Source organism: Prosopis cineraria, unplaced genomic scaffold (genome assembly GCF_029017545.1).
Source record: "Prosopis cineraria cultivar Desert tree isolate PC_DT_omini unplaced genomic scaffold, ASM2901754v1 PC14, whole genome shotgun sequence".
Classification (NCBI taxonomy): domain Eukaryota; kingdom Viridiplantae; phylum Streptophyta; class Magnoliopsida; order Fabales; family Fabaceae; genus Prosopis; species Prosopis cineraria.
The window spans coordinates 7,160,030-7,180,301 of record NW_026555345.1 but is presented as its reverse complement, the minus strand read 5'-3'; the positions used below and the strand labels follow the sequence as shown (position 1 = coordinate 7,180,301).

General features: G+C 35.5%; 2 protein-coding genes across 2 annotated transcripts; both read right to left on the bottom strand.

Moving 5' to 3' along the window:
- Window positions 1-4,465: 4,465 nt before the first annotated feature.
- On the bottom strand, window positions 4,466-5,607 carry LOC129293139 (ribulose bisphosphate carboxylase small subunit, chloroplastic-like). The gene is made up of 3 exons (XM_054930941.1): window positions 5,373-5,607; window positions 5,153-5,287; window positions 4,466-4,919 (listed from the first exon to the last, which is right to left on the bottom strand). Exons 1-3 carry the CDS (start codon window positions 5,541-5,543, stop codon window positions 4,674-4,676), a joined length of 552 nt encoding a protein of 183 aa, XP_054786916.1. The 5' UTR covers window positions 5,544-5,607; the 3' UTR covers window positions 4,466-4,673.
- Window positions 5,608-9,866: 4,259 nt separating this feature from the next.
- Window positions 9,867-11,199, bottom strand: LOC129293357 (ribulose bisphosphate carboxylase small subunit, chloroplastic-like). The gene is made up of 3 exons (XM_054931269.1): window positions 10,964-11,199; window positions 10,744-10,878; window positions 9,867-10,301 (listed from the first exon to the last, which is right to left on the bottom strand). Exons 1-3 carry the CDS (start codon window positions 11,132-11,134, stop codon window positions 10,053-10,055), a joined length of 555 nt encoding a protein of 184 aa, XP_054787244.1. The 5' UTR covers window positions 11,135-11,199; the 3' UTR covers window positions 9,867-10,052.
- Window positions 11,200-20,272: the final 9,073 nt, after the last annotated feature.

Here is a 20,272-nt window from a genome sequence, read left to right as displayed (position 1 = left end):
TAAATACCCTATGTAAAAGCCTTGATAATAACAATTAAAATTTTAATACATAGTTTTTTTTAAAAAATAATAAATTAAGTAAGGGTATAGTTAAAAAAACAAATATATGCTTTATATTTTGGATTAAACAAGATTTTTAAAAGATATCTTATAATATAATATGAAGGGAGTAAGTTGCAATTGAGCCTTAATGGCATCTCACACTCTCATTTAATTGGAGAGGTTGTGAGATCAAACCTCTAAGTAGTGTAAAAAAAAAAAAAAAATTGTATATATGATGTATGTGTGTTGTAGGTGAGTTACTCTTCACAATGAGATCAAAATGTTCTGATGTTTAACAGTGAACCAACTCAAAAAATTATAGTGGATTTTTAAACTAACGGATCAATCACATTATAACATATCATTCTTTTTTTTTTTTTATATTCAGATGGTCTTGAATGTTTCTTCAATAATTTGCAATACCTTCAACATTTTTAAATATTCAGAAACTTCTAGTTTTATTTAAGAATTTTCAAGAGCCTTCAGTAAGAAAGGAAGAAAAATTTCTACTAACAATTTCAATGACCTTTCACTTTTTTTCAGGCATCTTTAATAACCTTCAAGAATTGTTAAGGATCTCTTTGGTAACCTATTTTGAAAATAGTTTTTTGTTCTTCAAAATAAAAGAATAAAAAAAATTTGTTTGGTAATGTGTTTGTAAAAACTGTTTTAGAGAACAAAAAAAAATTATTCTAGATAACAGAAAAATAGAAACTTCGTTTAAATGTTTTGAGATTATTATTCTGAAAATTAAAGGAGAATAAAAAAATATCTATTATTTTTTTTCTCTCAAAATATATTTTACAAAACATCAATTCTCAAAATAAGAAAATAAAAACAATTTTAAATAGCCCTTAATTTTCTTTGAGAATCTTTAAGTTCTTCAAGTTTTAGCAAAATAAAACTCTTAAAATTAGTAGGGGCAAAATGTCAATATTTACCATATATAAACTAATTTATTATAAGCTTTTTTAAAATAATAATTTATTATAAGTGAGAGAGGGCATTTGCCTAATGATAATTTTTTCTATTCACAACATTTAATTTCAAAATCTGGCTGCGCAGAAAAGCCTTCTGATCCAATAATTGGATTAATATTAATTGATTCTGGGACTTGGGCTATCGTAATTTCTTTGTTATCGGTCTCCTTCTCTTCTTGACATTCCTATATTCTATTTGGGCCTAAATCAACCATTGGTATTTGGGTCCAAATCAAAATTTTGGAAGCAAATGAGTTTGAGTTGACTCTAATTGTTTACACAAAAAAAAAAGAAAATTGGCTATCCAATCGCAATTTTTCCAAAAGTGGACTAAATCCAATATGGACTTGGGCTTTTAATTGTTATTCAAGCTTTAAAAAAGGATAATTTAACCTGTCCAAGTTGGGTCCTAACTTCTAAAATTTGAAAATTTTCAAACTTAATCATTTTTTAGGAAAAAAAATTAGGCATTTTTATTCAAGCTAAACTTAGAAAAAATAATTTTTATTAAATTAGAGAATTTTAGCTGTTTCATTTTTTTTATTTTTTGTTTTTGTTTTATTCTATGTGGTATCAAAAAAAAAATAGAGCATAAATTCACTCAAATAAAAGAATTAGTCCAACATGCGTTAATTCATCATTTAAGACTTATTTAATGCATAAGCAAGCATGTCTGTTAAAAAAACTCAAACAAAAAAACATGAACCATGTCAAATCCAAATCAACTGGAAAATTAACATTCAGGATTGCCGAGAAAAGAGGGCTATATAGCCACTAGGTATGGTGGTTAATGCAAATTCTTCGTAGGATGTCTCCTATGTGATTTTTTTAATAATAATGAAATTATGTATTTAGAGAAGGATTCATATCTTTCAAAATGTCTTATTGAAAAGAGAAATAGAATTTACAATATATTTATAAGAAAAAAACATAATTATTAACCCATATATTTTTATCAAATTTTGCTTTTAATTCTTGTAATTTATTTTCAATGTTTTTCATCCTTATAACTTATAATTTAACATTCTTAGAAATTTGAGAAACAAACATCACACAATTTTGCTAAACCTATAGGGATTAAAAAACATTAAAGAAAATTAAAAGAATTAAAAGCAAAATATGATGAAACTATAGGTACCAATAATTTTATTTTCTCTATTTACACATTATAATTAATCTAAATTGAATTTTTTGTTTAATCAGGTGAAGAAAAGAGAGAGATGTACATCCTAAAGAATAATTTACAATTTATAGAGTCATGAATCATGTCACTTTCAATTTGTAACACAATCAAGGTATAACTGATATTGTAAAAGGTTTCGTACATAAAAAGGATTGGTGAGCAACAAACATTGATCCTAATAAAAAGGTTAGGACATTTTAATTACGGGATTTCGAATCTTTATCAATGCAAAAAACCTGTCTGAAAGAACTATTTTTAATTGGACCAGATAATACTCTAACATAATCCATTCATACCAAAACAAAAGAAGAAGAAAGGTAGGAAAAGAAAGTGTATGGGTGAAGAATGTACAAATATCAAAATGGAACGAGAGAGAAACAGCCAAACAAATGAATAAGATCACCTAACCCATTCCTGGACCTCAAGTAGCAAGGTGATGATGACAATGACCATTAACCTGCCTTTTTGGTAGCATGATGCTCATGAAATTTTAAAATGACTTCATGATCACTCAAATCTACACCACACAACTGATATGTCACTTATCCTCTCAGTGCCACCTCATACTCTTAACTCCATATCTCATTACTTTTCAAAAGAAAATGAACAATTAGAAAGAATATTTATATAATTTTAATACAACTTAAGTTTTTTTTAAAAAAATGAAATAAGTTTTGTGTAATTTAAGTAACATTTTGGGTAGTCTGTATAATTTATTTTTTGTTTTTAAAGGAAGTTTTTATAGAATTTAGAAATAGAAAGAACATGTATATAATTTTAATACAACTTAGGAGAAATCTGTGTGAATTATATTTTATTTTTAAAAAGCTTCTATATAAATTAGGAAAATAATAAAAAAGAAATTGTTTGATTTCAAAGCAATTTTGAAAATTCATATAATTTACTCTATAATTATAGCCTGAAAACTTTGAAAGGACGGAACACTGATATAAACGCTACAATATCACAAAATTTGAACAGTCTACATATATATTCAAAGTGTACCTGACTGACATGAAAGATATATTTTTATTTCAAAAGTTTTTGCAATCTATACATGATAATTCTTAAAATAAATAATTTTAGAACAAAATTGAAGAAAATAGTCTCATATCAGAGAAAAGTTGTAAATAACACGAGTGTTTCTTTTGAAGCTTTTCTTGAATCAGACTCCTTTTTTCTCTTTCAAGTTGCAAAATGCACTCGGGGGGTATTTGGTGAAGGAAGAGAAGCTTCTTATCTGTTTCTTTATCCTATTACAGCCTTGTCCACAAATGTATCTTTCAAAAGTGTCAAATTATAAGCCTTGATGAAAAATCAAAGGCACTGAAATTAAATGCACTGTTGGTTTGGCTTGTAGCTTTACTTTTCATAGAAATATTGTCCATTTACAATAAGACACATCCATTATCAGCAATCAGCATCATTAAGGATTCATCAACCAGTAATCTGAGACTACCAATTAGAAACATGTTCAGAAAAGAGAGGATAGAACTCTGATCAATAATGGGTGATTCTGATAATTTCATGACAGATTATACTACATTCAACTGTGTCTGGTCTTGAGTGTGCCTTTTTTGAGAAGAATAATCATGTTGCTCATGATTTTATGAGCCATTCTAATGACAGAAGAAAGCATGAAGACATGACACAGGATTCAAAAAAGGACTCTGTTTAGATACTTTGACTGATTTTGTGATCTTTCTGCAACAGGATCTAGATCCTATCAGATAGTGTCAGTTTCTAACTGTCCGATATTCTTTCAAAAGGCATGATTCTATAACATAATGATGCTCAATTGTGATACTACCTGGAATCCAATTCTTGCATATTGAACATTCAAAAGCACACTGAACAAGTAAAGAAAAGCTCTACAGGTATACCAGATTGTTCAGAATTCAGATTTTTTCTGGCTAGAGACTAGAAAGTTAAGCTCAACGCATTCATATTCTCAAGCATTTTGCCTCTGATTTTCTTCATAGAACTAGCACTTACATTTCTTGGAAGACCAAGACAAGAATTAGTTTGTCTTTTGGGCTTCACAAGTTTTAATTAACAAACATTCTCTGAAGTTTTGTTTTGTTTTGTTTTTTTTGGTATAAAACTACTTTTTTCGTCTTCGTGAAGTTGAACAGAGAAAGACTTTCAAACTTGTGACGTTGATGATAGTTCCACATCTTATACCAAGAAGAACTTCATAGAATTTTATGAATCCATGAACAATGTGGATTCTCAAACAAAACTGGAAGAGAGAAGATACTTATTCATAAGGTCTCGTACCTTAATTTCAAATGGAAATCCGAAATACATGACACCAAGACAGAGGACGACATGATAATACAACGGAAAAACACAAAACATTAACGGTAAGGTAAGACGTTCTTACAATAATGAGTACAATTCAAATACACTGAACCCAACAAAAGTGGAAGGAGGATACAAACGGTATCAGAACCAGGTTAGGCAATTCAAGGGCGGGGTGGGGGTGGGGGTGGAGGCCTGTAGGCGATGAAGCTGATGCACTGCACTTGACGAACGTTGTCGAATCCGATGATTCTGACGTGAGAAGTAGGGTTGGTCTTTACAGCCTCGTCAAGCTCCTTCACCACCTGAATAGCGTCTGTGCATCCAAACATGGGCAGCTTCCACATTGTCCAGTATCTTCCGTCGTAGTACCCCGGTGACTTGTGGTTCTCACGGTACACAAATGCGTTCTGCCATCAATCCAAACAACTCATGTTATTCATCTTTGCCACTTATATACCTCTTCTCCAACTCAATTCTATTCCCATACTAACTAATTAAAAGAAGAGAAATGTAAAGAGTGTTCCCAAATCATGTTATGTTTTCCATTTACATACCTCTTCTTCATCCCAACTCTATTCTCATAACATACATAACTTAATTGAAAGAGGAGAAATGTAAAAGATTGTTCCCATAGACTTACACCAAGTGTGAATTCCAAGCAAGGAACCCATCCCATTCTGAGAAGGTATTCAACTTCCTTGAGCAGAGATTCTTTGGAGAGAGGTGGGAGGTAGGAGAGAGTCTCAAACTTCTTTTTGCCCACTGTGGGCCACACCTGGTTTTCACGGGCACTTGTGTGAGTTTTCTTTTCATTATAATGACAAGTGAAAAATCAATTTTTCTTCTGTGTATGTTCTTACCAGCATGCAGCTTACTCTGCCACCATTGCTAGCAATGGAGGTGATGTCGGTGTTGGTCTTCTTGCTGACGGGTAAGCCGGCGCCGGATTTGAGACCGGTGAAGGCGGCCACCCTGTTGGTCTGTGCCGGAGTGGCGGCGACGGCCGCGGAAGAGAGCATGGAGGAAGCCATTTCCTTCTCCTTCCTTTGCTACTAGTTACTATACTAGTACTCTATTACACAGAGTGAGAGATGGAAAAGCTTCAGCTTGAGCTTGTTATATAATGGCTTAATTTCTGTGTTTCCAATCCAATGGCTTGAAAACGAGAGGCTCTTGATTTGCAAAAAATAAACGGTTGGATAGTGTTGGTGATGACAGTGCTCACATTATGACCACACGAGACTGGAAGTTTTTGAATGTTAGCCTTATCGTCAGGCACCACTATGGCATGCCACGTGGAGGAAGCTCCTTAATCTTATCTTTTTCCCAGGGACAGTGTAAACGTGTGATGGTCGTGAAGTTTGATACCTTTTAGTTTTCTCAGCCAATTTGCGACCGTCCCATCTTGAGAAACATGGTAAGGTTTCAGTGAAGTTAAATCCCTCTGTCATTTTTATTTACTGTTGTAAGCTTTCACAGTAAAAATGATGATTAACTAGGCCCTGGCTTTTTCAGTTTTTCCGCAGTTGAGACTTGAGGTTGAGGGGTAGATTGCAGAGCCATTTTATCTGACAGTCTCTTATCTCTTTCATTGGGTAGTTAAAGACTCCTTCCACTCTTATTTACGAATCAATTCCAACATATTTTATTAAAATTAAGAAAAACTTTAAATTTATTACTTTTATTTAAAAATTCAATAAATTTTTAATTTTACTCGTATTAAATATATATATTTTAAAAATAAAATACTCTAACATTTTATAATTTTTGTGATATTTAATAAAGGCAAAAAAGTAAAAATGGAAAAATTATAAAGATGCCCTATATTGTCCTTGGAGGAGTGTCTTTCATTATTCAATTCCAATGCATATTAACTAAATTTTGTTTCAATTGATGTCACTGTAGTAACCATCCCTTTCACTGACATTTTCTTAGAGCAGTAACCAGTTCTTCTTAACTAACAGTAAAGTAGGCGTCAAAGTGCTGTGGCTCTAACAGAATGAGTTAACAGAGAAATCTTAGTAATCTGCAATGAAGGAATCAAAATGTGAGCATGGAAAAGAAAAGAACCTTGCAGTACCTGGATGTTCACAAAATGAGAAGCTGTTTTCTTCAAGAGAGAATGTTTTCTTCATTTTGTTTCTGCTGAGCTGTAGCTCTTTGTCTTGTTGTAATGATTTTTTTTCCCTCTCATTTTTCTTGACACAGAATTTGAAGTCACTGAATGAACCCATGCTTTTCTTGAAAATGTTAAAATAAGATTTGAGTGATCTTCAGGTAATGGAAGGTACTGAAAGTTCAAAATCTGTCCTATAAGAAAATAAGCCAAGATAGCACCCATGTGAAATAGAAAATCTCACAACAAGCCATTCATGCTTTCTTTTACTGGACGCAGTGAACTCATCATTCAACCAAAACCCCACTCAAGCTTGTCAATACCTTAGCTTCTGACTATAAATTCTTTGATTATCCAGCTTTGTTAATGCAAAAAAAAAAAAAAGAAAGAAAAAAAAAAACTCTCCTAATTACCAAAAATCATGCATCATATCCCCTTTTAGCTAGTTCGGTCTTTCCTGTAAAATGTTCTCTTTGAACAGGAAGATTATGTTCATTTCGAACAAATTTTGACCATTCAGTTGATTTGATGATCCAAATCCATTAAAGACAATAAAGAGTTATTTAAAATAAGTCCTTTTACATGTTCAATGCTTATTCTTACTGAATGGACAAATATAACACAAGAAATAGAAAAAAGAAGGTGTTAAGGGAAAAAAACCAGACCTTGTGTTGAAATGTGAGTACTTCAGCTTCTGTGTTCTCACAAAAATGAATTTGAGCTGTTGCTAACATTCCTCACTAAACTCCTTAAACAAGGTTTCCCCTCACTGTGGACAACTTAGTCAGAACAAAACATAAGTATAGATAAGGTTATGACAGAAACCATACTTCAATCAACATCTTCATCCATTGTTGAAAACTTTGTGGATTTTCTCTTAGCTGTTAAATCTGATAATAGGTATGGCCTTCTGTAAGAACATCAGTTTGGTCTTCAATGCTGCAATAGGACAATGCTACATCCTTTTCCTTCTGATATTCTCTTATGAATTGGCATTTTAAAGTAAAAAAGGACCATTAAGGGAAAGCTTTGTATTTTAATTCATAAACCCAATACATCCTTTTTAAATCATCAATGAAGAGTACAAATTACTAGCACCTTCCCAGTGGCAAGGCTGCTGTAGGATCACTTAGGTCGCTGTGATTAAGTGGCAAGGCTTCTGGTTACTTTGTGTTTGACCATTTAGAAATTCATCCTTCTACTGATAGGCATGTAAGCTAAGCTTTTCACAAACAATATTCTGAAGGGACCAAACATTAATGAAATATATAAATTTATCTACTTCCTCAATCCCAATTTATAAGACATTTTTAGACAAAATCACACATACCAATAAAATTCATTAAAGACACATTGCAATCTTATTTTTTCAAAACAAAAATGTAAGCTTCAAAAATGCTCTTATTTTTGTGAAAGAATATCATGGGAAAGAATATTAGAGAGAGAGAGAGAGTATAATGAGAAGAGTAATATTAAGAAAATATTATTAATGAAACCTCATTTTTGTCCAAGTGTTTAATATTTTGGGGCGTTGAATCTCCTTCAAAAATGTCTTATAAATTAAGACAGAAAGAGTATTAACCTAGAGATTATGCATTGATGAGCGTCAAAAGCTTAAGACCACTATAATTTAAAAACAATGAAAATTTATTCAATGACAATAGTGTATAGTGCCTTTTTAGGTGAATTTCTGGCATAAATAGAAGTAAAACAAGACTAAGTTGTGCAGCTGCTTGTGTTAATAACGATGATCCTTTTGCCTTTTCTATCAAATGGTTTCCATTTCCTTGTGTAACTCTTGAGATGTTTGAATTTTCTCTCTGCTTGAATTGGCTTAAGCTAAATGTCACATGAACTGTATAACGGCTGTCTATCAACCAAGCTTTTGAATTTTTTTCAGTTGGATAAAAAGTTCTATGAACAGTTATTTTTATCTTGATGAGTCTTCCCACCAGAAATATTTTGAACTTCCCTATGATGCTGGCTATAAAAGGCATTTCTATGTATTTGTTTTTCTGAGTTGTCTTCCAATTATGTATTTCAACACTCATTAACAAGCTTTGATTAAGTTATTCGTGGCAGATTTTTGAAGCTTTAAAAGTTCCTGGAAGACTAACCATTATCATCACTCACCTGTGTTCTGATACTGTCATCCTCATTCATCTTCAAAACCTCAAATTTCCACCTCAAATTGAGAATTTACATCTGTCTTGTTTTCAAACTGTTAGATTATTAAGTGTGAATGGGCTTGATATCTGGTAAAGTTGGGCTGAAAGTAAAAAGTCTTAAGGGTTTGGATTAAAATGTGATGTTAATTATACTTATATAAATCTTATCATTGCTCCAAGCCTAGTTTGGATTCTCCCCCTTTTCAGGATCATTCAATTTGGACTCTTCCCCAGCATGAATGCTTTTTGCCTGTAGCCTTGTAACTTAGTGGCATGCCAGCTCTCTTATAAGTAAAAGGTCGCGGATTCAGTCCTGCTTGTGAAAAAAACTGAGCTTCCCATATTTACCCAAGGGAATTTTCTCATTTCTATTATTATAACCAGGTACCAGCTAGCCAATTTTGATGGGAAACCAATGTGAATTGGTCATAGTTCTATTAGTCAACCGGTTTGTGTTACTCTGTTACTTCCTCTCTACATCATTAGCCTTGAACCAAGGGAATTATCCCTTTTTAATTTCAAATTTGAAGGTTTTTTTTCTTTTCCAGCAGAGAAAATGGAAGGAGTTTTTCACTTGAGGAGACATATTTCATTTAGGAAAAACTGCAAAATTGAATTGCACACAACATGGAACTCGGCGAACCTTCTGTTTTGATGATTCTGAGACAGAACATACAACAGATCAGTACTGCTTTTCTGTGGAATATTCGGACTGCTGGATAAGATTTCATAAACATGTTCACATTTTCAAGCCAACTGATTCTGATTTACTTCTCCTAAATTCCTTCATTTCTTTAAAAAATGAGAAAATGATTACTGTCATATAAAGCTTTAAGCTTTCTGTTGATCATGAGAAAGTGTTGCTTGTCATAATCTTAACTCAAAACTTTAAAACTCGAATTTATGTGCCTTTCTATCTACCCTATTACATACACAAACGCACTAACATATACATTTGAATACGACATTGTGTCATTAGATTTTTGAGCTCATTTTAAGTTAATCAATGACAATCTAAACTCCGGAAATGTCAGCCCAGAAAAGGAAAATCAACATATAATGGGATCTGATTAACCAAGCAAATAGTTATTCATATATAAAAGATCTCATCCAGTATTCGTTTCCACTGGAAATCCGGTAAACAGAAACCAAAAGCACAGGATGATTTATATAGCTCCATACAAAAACAAATGGGAATGCAAAAGCCAGGAAAAAAGCAACACGATCAAGTTGGCATCAGAACCAAGTCAGGGAATTCAGGGGCGGGGTGGGGGTGGTGGTGGTGGAGGCCTGTAGGCGATGAAGCTGATGCACTGCACTTGACGAACGTTGTCGAATCCGATGATTCTGACGTGAGAAGTAGGGTTGGTCTTTACGGCCTCGTCAAGCTCCTTCACCACCTGAATAGCGTCTGTGCATCCAAACATGGGCAGCTTCCACATTGTCCAGTATCTTCCGTCGTAGTACCCCGGTGACTTGTGGTTCTCACGGTACACGAATGCGTTCTGCCATCAACCCAAACAACTCGTGTTATCAATCTTTTCCATTTATATACCTCTTCTCCAACCCAACTCTATTTCCATGCTCACTCTCTTTCCATAATCTAAATTAAAAGATGAGAAGTGTAAAGAGTGTTCCCAAATCATGTTATCTTTTCTACTCATATACTTCTTCCTCAACCCACCTCTATTCTCATGCTAACTAATTAAAACAAGAGAAATGTAAAGAGTGTTCCCAAATCATGTCATCTTTTTTAACGTATGCATCTTCTCCAACTCAACTCTATTCCCATGCTAACTAATTAAAACGAGAGAAATATAAAGAGTGTTCCCAAATCATGTTATCTTTTCTACCTATATACCTTTTCTCCATCCCAACTCTATTCTCATAACATAAATAACTTAATTAATGGAGAAGAGATGTAAAAGAGTGTTCCCATAAACTTACACCAAGTGTGAATTCCAAGCAAGGAACCCATCCCATTCTGAGAAGGTATTCAACTTCCTTGAGCAGAGATTCTTTGGAGAGAGGTGGGAGGTAGGATAGAGTCTCAAACTTCTTTTTGCCCACTGTGGGCCACACCTGGTTTTCACGGGCACTTGTGTGAGTTTTCTTTTCATTATAATGACAAGTGAAAAATCAATTTTTCTTCTGTGTTTGTTCTTACCAGCATGCAGCTTACTCTGCCACCATTGCCAGCAATGGAGGTGATGTCGGTGTTGGTCTTCTTGCTGACGGGTAAGCCGGCGCCGGATTTGAGACCGGTGAAGGCGGCCACCTTGTTGGTCTGGGCCGGAGTGGCGGCGACGGCCGCGGAAGAGAGCATGGAGGAAGCCATTTCCTTCTCTTTCTTTCCTTTGCTACTAGTTACTGTACTGATACTTCAGTACTGAGATGCAAAAGCTTGAGCTTGAACAATCTATTTATATTGCTTGACTCTGGATATTTCCAATCCAATGGCTTGAAAGTGAAGGGCTCTGAATCTGCAAAAACTTGACCGTTGGATAACGAAGGTGATGACATTGCTCCTCCATGGCCACACGAGAATGAGAGTTTGTGAAGAGCAGCCTTATCGTGATGGACCAGTATGGGGGTGCCACGTGGAAGAAAGGTCCATAATCTTATCTTTTTGATATGGAAGAAAATGAAAATGTGTGATGCTGCGAAGTCGATATTTTTTCTTGGTTTAGCAGAGTTTAGTGTATATTGGCCTCTCACGGAATTTGTGACCGTGCCTTCTTCTCATGTGCCATTCATTGCTCTAGTTAATACCTCTTGTCATTGTTAGGACTAATGGTTGTCTTGGATTTTGCTCTTTGGAGAGAAGGCTAAGATGAGGGTCACAATATTTAAGTTAATAAAAATTACATTTTAGTTTATGCTAATTAATTTGGCTCAATTGCCAAATTAATATTATAAATTAAAAGTATAGAAGACGTATTTTTGAAATTTTAGTTGAACTTGTTAATTAATATTTCTAATTTAAATCCTTATTATCTTCAAAGTTTGTGTGTTCTCCTCATATTCTAAGTTAAATAGGGATCTGGATTTGGTAAGTGTTCCAAATCTTCCCACTTAATGAGTGTTTATTGTCAATTCAATCAAACAACAATTACATCTAAGTACAATATAGAAAACACTAAATTACAATTTCACCTTTTGCCTTGCCTTGTACTTCAATTCAATGGTTCATTTATTTGTAAGGAAATGGTTGAAATGCATTTTCATAAAATTATCTTTTAACTCATTGTTTCATTAAATATAAATTTTCAACTGTCGATTTTCATTGTGAATACTTACTGAGTGAAAGGAATTGAAACACTCGTAAAATCTAAATCTGGTAAAGTAGTCCTTCGTGCTTAGGTGCATATACAAAGTGAAACGGATCGACACCAAAAGAACTCAAAAAGAAGCTTGTATCCATAATTTATATTGGACTTCGATTTAATATCTTAATTTTAATTTAAAAAAGTTGGAAGAGTGTCCTGTGACAGTCAAAAATTAAATATTATATTTCAGTAATTAGTAAAATCTAAAAAGGGAAACAAAAAGGAGCACACAAATACGTACATCAATTAATGAATGTGCATAAATGGAAATGTAGTTTTCATCTGACAGTCTCTTATCTCTTTTGTTGGCTTGTTGAGCATACCCATGTGTCTGCCTTCCTTATCATTTCACACTGTAAAATCATCCGTCTATCAGATATAGCAGAATGAAAAAGAAAAAGAATTGTATAAATATAAATCTTACTGGTATATGAAAATGAAAGATGGTTAAACACAATTCTATTAGGAGAATATTGATGATTCCAAGAAAATATCTCTAAAGCCAATTTCTCAATCCTATCTCCTCCTCATTCATCCATAACCACTAAAAGATATTTTAAATATCTCACTGATCAAATGTGTTCATTTGAGCTTACTGATGAGATATTTTACTTACATGTATATATCTTACTGACGTGCTCATCATCAGAGCTTAAATAATGACATTTGTGACAGGATAGGGTTTTAAGAGATGTGAGCATTGAGGATTGGCTAAAAGGGGAAGTATCTCCATGAGCTTTATTCCTTAATCAGATCCAAATGCCAGAGTAGGGTTTCATTCCATTGAAGATGCAGATTCCAATAGCAAAATCTGGTATGAAGGATTTGGAGTGACTTAAAGATACACCATGAAGATGCAAGCAACTATAATTTAACAAGTACGAAATGCTAAACCTTAATTTAATCACTCAAATGTCACGGCATATTTTTATCAATGATGGACCTATATTCTAGTGAGGGTGTGTGGGCACTTGACCCCCGGCCCACTCGATTTTTTACTTTTTTAGAGGGGGTTTTTACTTGTAAGGCATGTAAATTTTTCCTCTAATTTTAATATATTTTGACCTCAACTAATTTCAAACTGGAGTTAGATTCAATGAGTGACTTAAATCTATTTTGTCAATAAGTATCTCAATTATAATCATTGAATTTTATCAATACTTCAAAGTTTTCAAGATTTACTTCCCTCTAAAAATTCAAAAAAATCTTTTTTTTTTAAGATTCAAAATAATCTTTACAATCAATACATTTTTTTACCCATGGGTAAAATTTATTGGCAATTCATATCATATTTAATAGTGACAAAGAATAAAGTGAAAAACTAAATCATACTCCCTCTCATCTCTATTATAGGATATTTTTTAGAAAGATTATTTGGTCCTTAATATAAAGCACTTGATGGGGTATTACTTATATTTTTTTCAATATTACACCCACTTAAATTCATTATTTATGAGAGAGAGTTCAATGCATATATAAAAAATTTTCATTTAAATATGGATAAATTAAAAGTTTATTTTATTTCTAGACAAAGTAATAACTTAATCACATGTATTATTAGAAGTTCCTTATAATAGGGAGTGTTTATCAAGAGAGGCATGATCTTTTATATAAATCTAATTTTTCTGTGTATTAATTTTTTCTCTCGAATCACTTTAGAAGTCAAAACTTGATATGAAAGTGAAACGGAAAGAGCAGAATGAAACAGAAAGAGCAAGAAACGGGCTAAAACGGAAGGCACACATAATGAGCATCATAAACTCTTTGTAACCCCCCTAACTTCTGTAACTCCCCTTTAAATTTGTATGGTTTAGTTTCACGAATTTTAGGACTATAAATAGGACCTTGAGACTTGTGAAAGGGACAGACTTCAGAGAATAAGAATTGCTTGTTGTTCATTCGGTTTCTGTGCCATTTTGGTATCAGAGCTGGTCCAGAGAGCGAGAGAGTGAGTTACAGTTGAGAAAGTACGCCGGAAAGAAGAGAGATTCAGAGGAGGAGTCCCTGACGTCTTCGCGTTTTACAAACCAGGCATTTTCTCAGAAAACTAACATCACCATCGTGCTCAGGAGGTCCGAAAACGTGGAACAAAAGGTTCCCCGTCACCGGAAATAGCCGCACGTGCCTCCACGCGCCACCGTCGGAATACCACGCGCCTCGCCGCCGGTCCACGCGCTTCACGCGCCATCCGAAGGTTGAAGACGCTGACGTCATCTGCCACGTCATCATTCTGACCGGTTAACGACAGGTCAGCCCAGTAGTTTTCTGCCACGTGTCACGGTCGCCACGTCACTGTGCCCAGTCAGCCAACTTTTCAGAAATTACATTTTCGCCCCAAATCTTTCAGTAATTCCAAATTTACCCCTATTTTTTATGAAATTTCATATTGACCCCCAAATTTTTCAGAAATTCCATTTTAACCCCTAAACTTTCCTAAAATTACACTGTTGCCCCTTGATTTTACCTGAATTCCTGTTTAACCCCTATATTTTTCATAAATTTCAATTTGACTCATCATTCTTCTAGAATCGCTATTTTACCCCCTAGACAGCCCAAAATCCCCATTTTGCCCCTAGCCTTTTGAAAAATCTCACTTTACCCCTATATCTTTCAACGTTTCCAATCGCACCCCAATCTTTACCCCTAGCCTTGACACTTATCCAAAATGCCTCCAAGACGTAGACATGTGCACAAGGTTGAGATGGAAGAGTTGAGACGTAAGATTCGAGAATTGGAAGCCACTGTGGAATTGTAGCAAACTCTGTTAAACAACAACAGAGAAAACTTATAGAGAGATTCGGGAAGCAGTAGTTCGTCATCTACTGAAAACCGCCGCCGCCCACGACAACAACAATTCCTCCCTAATGACATCAAGGTTGACATTCCTGAATTCGAGGAAAGGCTCCAGCCAGACGAGTTTGTAGATTGGCTACAAACTGTTGAACGAGTATTTGAATACAAGGAGATTCTAGATACGTAGAAAGTCAAAATTGTCGCCCTCAAACTCAAGAAACATGCTTCTATTTAGTGGGAAAACCTCAGACGGAAGCGAGAACGTGAGGGAAAGCGCAAGATTGAAACCTGGGAGAAGATGAAACGCCAGCTCACCAGGAAATTTTTACCAGATCATTACCACCAGGATAATTTTATTCAGTTGCAAAATCTTCGACAGAGATCTTTATCTGTAAAAAAATATACTAGAGAGTTTGAACAACTCATGATGAAGTGTGATATTCAGGAGAAGGAGGAGCAAACAATAGCCTGGTACCTTGCAGGCTTAAACACAGATATCAGTCGTCCAGTCCAGCTTCAACAATATTGGACCTTGGATGATGTCATCCGTCTGGCCGTGCGTGTTGAGAAGCAGATGCCCAAGAGATCCACTTTCCAACCTTCATCCTCTAGGAGTTATCCAGAAGGCCGTAAAGCAGAATTTCAGCAGACTAACTCCTCAAGCAAGCCACAACCTACTGTTATGCGTAAACCACCATCCAATGCTGCCAAGGAATCTGGTTCTAAAGCAATCAAATGCTTTAAATGCCAAGGATTTGGTCACATTGCTGCGGACTGTCCTACACGAAGGGTTGTCACCATTCGAGAAGGATCAGGGTATGAAGCACTTGAAGAAGATGAGGAGGACGATGAGTTCTACGGCACTGATCCCGTATATGACGAGGAGGTCACACCTGCTGATCAAGGAGAAGCATTGGTACTTAGACGAAGTCTGCATACAACAGTAGTCAAAGAAGAACCTTGGTTACGATGCAATATTTTTTACACTCGTTGCACGGCCCAAGGAAAAGTTTGTAATGTCATCATTGACAATGGAAGCTGTGAAAATGTAGTATCTAACTACATGGTGGAGAAATTGAAGTTGCCAACACAAGATCATCCACAACCTTACAAGCTTCACTGGCTCAACAAAGGGAATGAGGTAAAAGTTTCTAAACAATGCCTTGTGACCTTTTCTATTGGGAATCGATATTGTGATGAAGTTTTATGTGATGTTGTTCCCATGGATGCATGCCACCTTCTCTTGGGGAGGCCATGGCAATATGACCGACATGCTATGCATAACGGGCGAGCGAACACTTATTCTTTTACGAAAGATAGTGTCAAGTTTACACTAGCGCCTCTACCACCCAATGAGATTAGCCAATCTTCAAGGGAACTAGTGTTTCTAAGCCGTTAGTGTCTTTGTTGACTAAGGAGGAATTCAAGGTGTCAAAATCTGAAGCCCAAATGATGAGCATTATTCTGGTGCTTGAGGTGAACGATGAGACGGCCAATCCACCTGGAGTCATTCCGTTATTGTCAGAATTTTCAGATGTAATATCCGATGAGATACCACCAGGGTTGCCTCCAATGCGAGACATACAGCATGCCATTGACTTCGTTTCAGGAGCAGTAATTCCTAATAAGCCTTCTTATAGGATGAGTCCCCAGGAACATGCCGAAGTCCAACGGCAAGTTGAAGAGTTGTTGAAGAAAGGATTAGTTCGAGAAAGTATCAGCCCTTATGCTGTACCTGTTCTTCTAGTACCTAAGAAGGATGGAAGTTGGAGAATGTGCATTGACTGTCGAGCCGTCAACAAGATCACTATTAAGTATCGGTTTCCGATACCTCGGCTTGATGATATGCTGGACCAATTGCATGGTGCCACTACTTTCTCCAAAATTGACCTTCGTAGTGGGTACCATCAAATCAGAATTCGGCCAGGAGATGAGTGGAAGACCACTTTCAAGACCAGAGATGGCTTGTACGAGTGGAATGTGATGCCTTTTGGATTAACAAATGCCCCTAGCACATTTATGTGCCTGATGAATCAGGTATTGAGACCCTTTATTGGTAAATTTGTTGTTGTGTACTTTGACGATATTCTTATTTACAGTAAGAATCAAGAGGAGCATTTAGATCACTTGCGGCAAGTTTTGCAAGCCTTGCGTGAGCAGAAGCTTTATGCAAATCTCAAGAAGTGCACCTTCCTCACCAACGAAGTTGTGTTCTTGGGTTACATCATTACCGCGGAAGGTGTTCGCATTGATCCAAGCAAAGTTGCAGCCATTGACAGCTGGCCAATTCTAAAATCTATCCAGGAGGTTCGAAGCTTCCACGGATTAGCTTCTTTCTACAGGAGGTTCATCCGTAATTTTAGCTCAATTGCCGCACCACTTACAGACTGCACCAAAGGAGAGAAGTTTCAGTGGACAGAGCAAGCTCAGAAAAGCTTTGAGGAGCTTAAGAAGAAGTTGACCGAAGCTCCAGTCCTAGCTCTTCCTAATTTTGACCAAGTATTTAAAGTTAGCTGTGATGCTTCTAACACCGGCATTGGTGCTGTCTTAAGCCAGGAGGGCCATCCCATTGCCTTTTTTAGTGATAAGCTCAATGATGCCAAGCTTAGATATTCTACCTATGACAAGGAATTCTATGCCATTATCCGAGCTCTTCAATATTGGAGTCATTATCTCCTAAATAAAGAGTTCATACTTTTTTCGGATCATGAGGCTCTCAAGTATTTGAATTCCCAGCAGAAGATCAGCCGCAGACATGCTCGTTGGAGTGAACTCTTACAATCTTATCCATTCCTTATCAAACATAAGGCTGGAACTCTGAACTTCGTAGTTGATGCCCTTAGTCGTCGCCATGTGCTACTTACAACATTGCAAACCAAGGTTGTTGGATTTGACCTTATCAAAGAGTTGTATCAGGATGATCCTAATTTCCAAGGAGTGTGGGAAGCAACCGTAAATCAACCTTTCCACCAATTTTACAGGCATGATGGTTTTTTATTTCGAGGTAAAACCCTCTGTATTCCACAGGGTTCCTTAAGAGAAGCCATAATTTGGGAAGCATATGACGGTGGATTAGCTGGACATTTTGGAAGGGATAAAACAGTTGATCTGGTGAAGGAGAACTTTTACTGGCCTCGTCTTGAACGGGATGTCAACAGGCATATACAAAGATGCAGAATTTGTCACTTGGCTAAATCCAAGGGTCAGAATACCAGATTATACATGCCTCTACCAATTCCAGAAGCACCGTGGGAAGATGTAACCATGGATTTTGTTCTAGGTTTACCACGGACTCAAAGGCAAAAAGATTCTATCATGGTAGTTGTGGATCGTTTCTCAAAAATGGCCCATTTTATCCCATGCCAGAAGACAAATGATGCTGTTCAAGTAGCAGACTTGTACTTTAAGGAGATTGTGCGTCTTCATGGCATTCCTAAAACTATCACTTCTGACCGTGATGTGAAGTTTCTTAGCCACTTTTGGCGGACGTTATGGAAGAAGATGGGAACTAAGCTCCAATTTAGCAGCGCTAGTCATCCCCAGACAGATGGTCAAACTGAAGCTATAAATAAAATTCTTGGTAATCTTCTTCGCAGTTTCGTGGGGAAGAATTTAAAGCAGTGGGATCTTATTCTTGCTCAAGTTGAGTTTGCTTATAATAACTCTGTCAATCAAGCAACTAGGAAGTGTCCGTTTGAAGTTGTTTATGGCACTCGTCCCCTTAGTCCATTAGACTTGAGCCCTTCAATTGATAAGCAGCAATACAGCTTTGATGCTGACCAAAGGGCTAAGGAAATTAAGAAGTTGCACGAGCAAGTCCGCGAGCGAATCCAAAAGCAGAATTTGAGATACAAAGCTCAACGTGACAAGCATCGAAGACAGCAGACTTTTAAGGTAGGAGATTTGGTTTGGATACATCTACGAAAGGAACGATTTCCTAAACAGCCAAACACCAAGTTGTCTCCAAGAGCTGATGGTCCGTTCAAGATAGTGCAAAGGATCAACAACAATGCTTACAAGGTGGAATTACCTGGTTCTTATGGTGTATCTGCAACCTTCAATGTCGCTGATTTATCTCCATACGTTGATGAAGATGATGAATTTGACTCGAGGGCGAGTTCTTCCTAACCCGAGGAGGATGAAACGGAAAGAGCAGAATGAAACAGAAAGAGCAAGAAACGGGCTAAAACAGAAGGCACACATAATGAGCATCATAAACTCTTTGTAACCCCCCCTTAACTTCTGTAACTCCCCTTTAAATTTGTATGGTTCAGTTTCACGAATTCTAGGACTATAAATAGGACCTTGAGACTTGTGAAAGGGACAGACTTTAGAGAATAAGAATTGCTTGTTGTTCATTCGGTTTCTGTGCCAGAAAGCTTTCAATACAAATCATCTACTAATCAATGACTCTATTTTGTTTTTAATCAAGTAGATTTTTTGGGGCCAAAATTATATCAAAGGAATTTAGAAGAAACTTTTGAGTACTTGGTGAAAAATCTGATAAATTTGAAATGGCACATTGGCACAACTTGTATATTGGAAGTAGCATATTCCTTTTGTAAGTAACTGTGACTCAAATTTGAATTACAAATAAAAAGGTAAGGCCAATTTTTCTCACCCCCTGAATTCTCATTACCCTATCAAACATTCAAATGTCTCCTACCTCTGACCAAGCTAACTATTAATATTCACATTCAAACATAAATGTATCTATTTATTTATTTTTTAAATTGAGTTGATAAATTTTAAAAAGAGAAAAACAAACCGCCATTACATTCATGATCCTTCTTCAATTCCCATCAATGATCAGGAGCTTGATCTGCAGCTAGGCTTATTGGAATTTTTTTTATAAATTTATTAATTATTAATTATGTGTTAATTGCATTATTATCTTTCTGTAGGTATTTTCTTGTTGGAAGCAATATTGTTCAAGGTACTATCAGGCACTAAATGTGGACACCTCTCTTAGCAGAAATTTGAACCTTATATCAGCCCATTATGAATTAGCTTCTTCTGTTAAACCCAAACCCATTGGTATTAATTGCATTAATTAATTAATTATTTGATAAATCATGTAATTTAGCAAATTGGTCTAAGTAAATTAACCATTAAGCCTAGACAGATTTGTCATTTTGTGTTCCTGTGTAGACTGGGATAAGTTAACCATATAAAGCAATCTCATTGGTTCGAGAGCCAACGTATGAGAAAATATTAATTATTAATTTAAATGTGTTTTGAGTTTGTATTCTTTGGTTAACTTATCAAGAGGTGGATGGGTGGAAAAGCATTCTTGTGGTGGCTCTTTGGATTAGTTTCATGACAATATTTTCCATTTTACTGTATTTTGGAGG

Bases quoted from the DNA above. Each gene is read 5' to 3' on its own strand.
- LOC129293139 (XM_054930941.1), bottom strand. From the start codon at position 5,543: ATGGCTTCCTCCATGCTCTCTTCCGCGGCCGTCGCCGCCACTCCGGCA. The intron at 5,288-5,372 runs GTAAGAACATAC...CGTGAAAACCAG, and splicing joins GCAGAGTAAGCTGCATGCTG to GTGTGGCCCACAGTGGGCAA. The intron at 4,920-5,152 runs GTAAGTCTATGG...GATTGATGGCAG, and splicing joins GCTTGGAATTCACACTTGGT to AACGCATTTGTGTACCGTGA.
- LOC129293357 (XM_054931269.1), bottom strand. From the start codon at position 11,134: ATGGCTTCCTCCATGCTCTCTTCCGCGGCCGTCGCCGCCACTCCGGCC. The intron at 10,879-10,963 runs GTAAGAACAAAC...CGTGAAAACCAG, and splicing joins GCAGAGTAAGCTGCATGCTG to GTGTGGCCCACAGTGGGCAA. The intron at 10,302-10,743 runs GTAAGTTTATGG...GGTTGATGGCAG, and splicing joins GCTTGGAATTCACACTTGGT to AACGCATTCGTGTACCGTGA.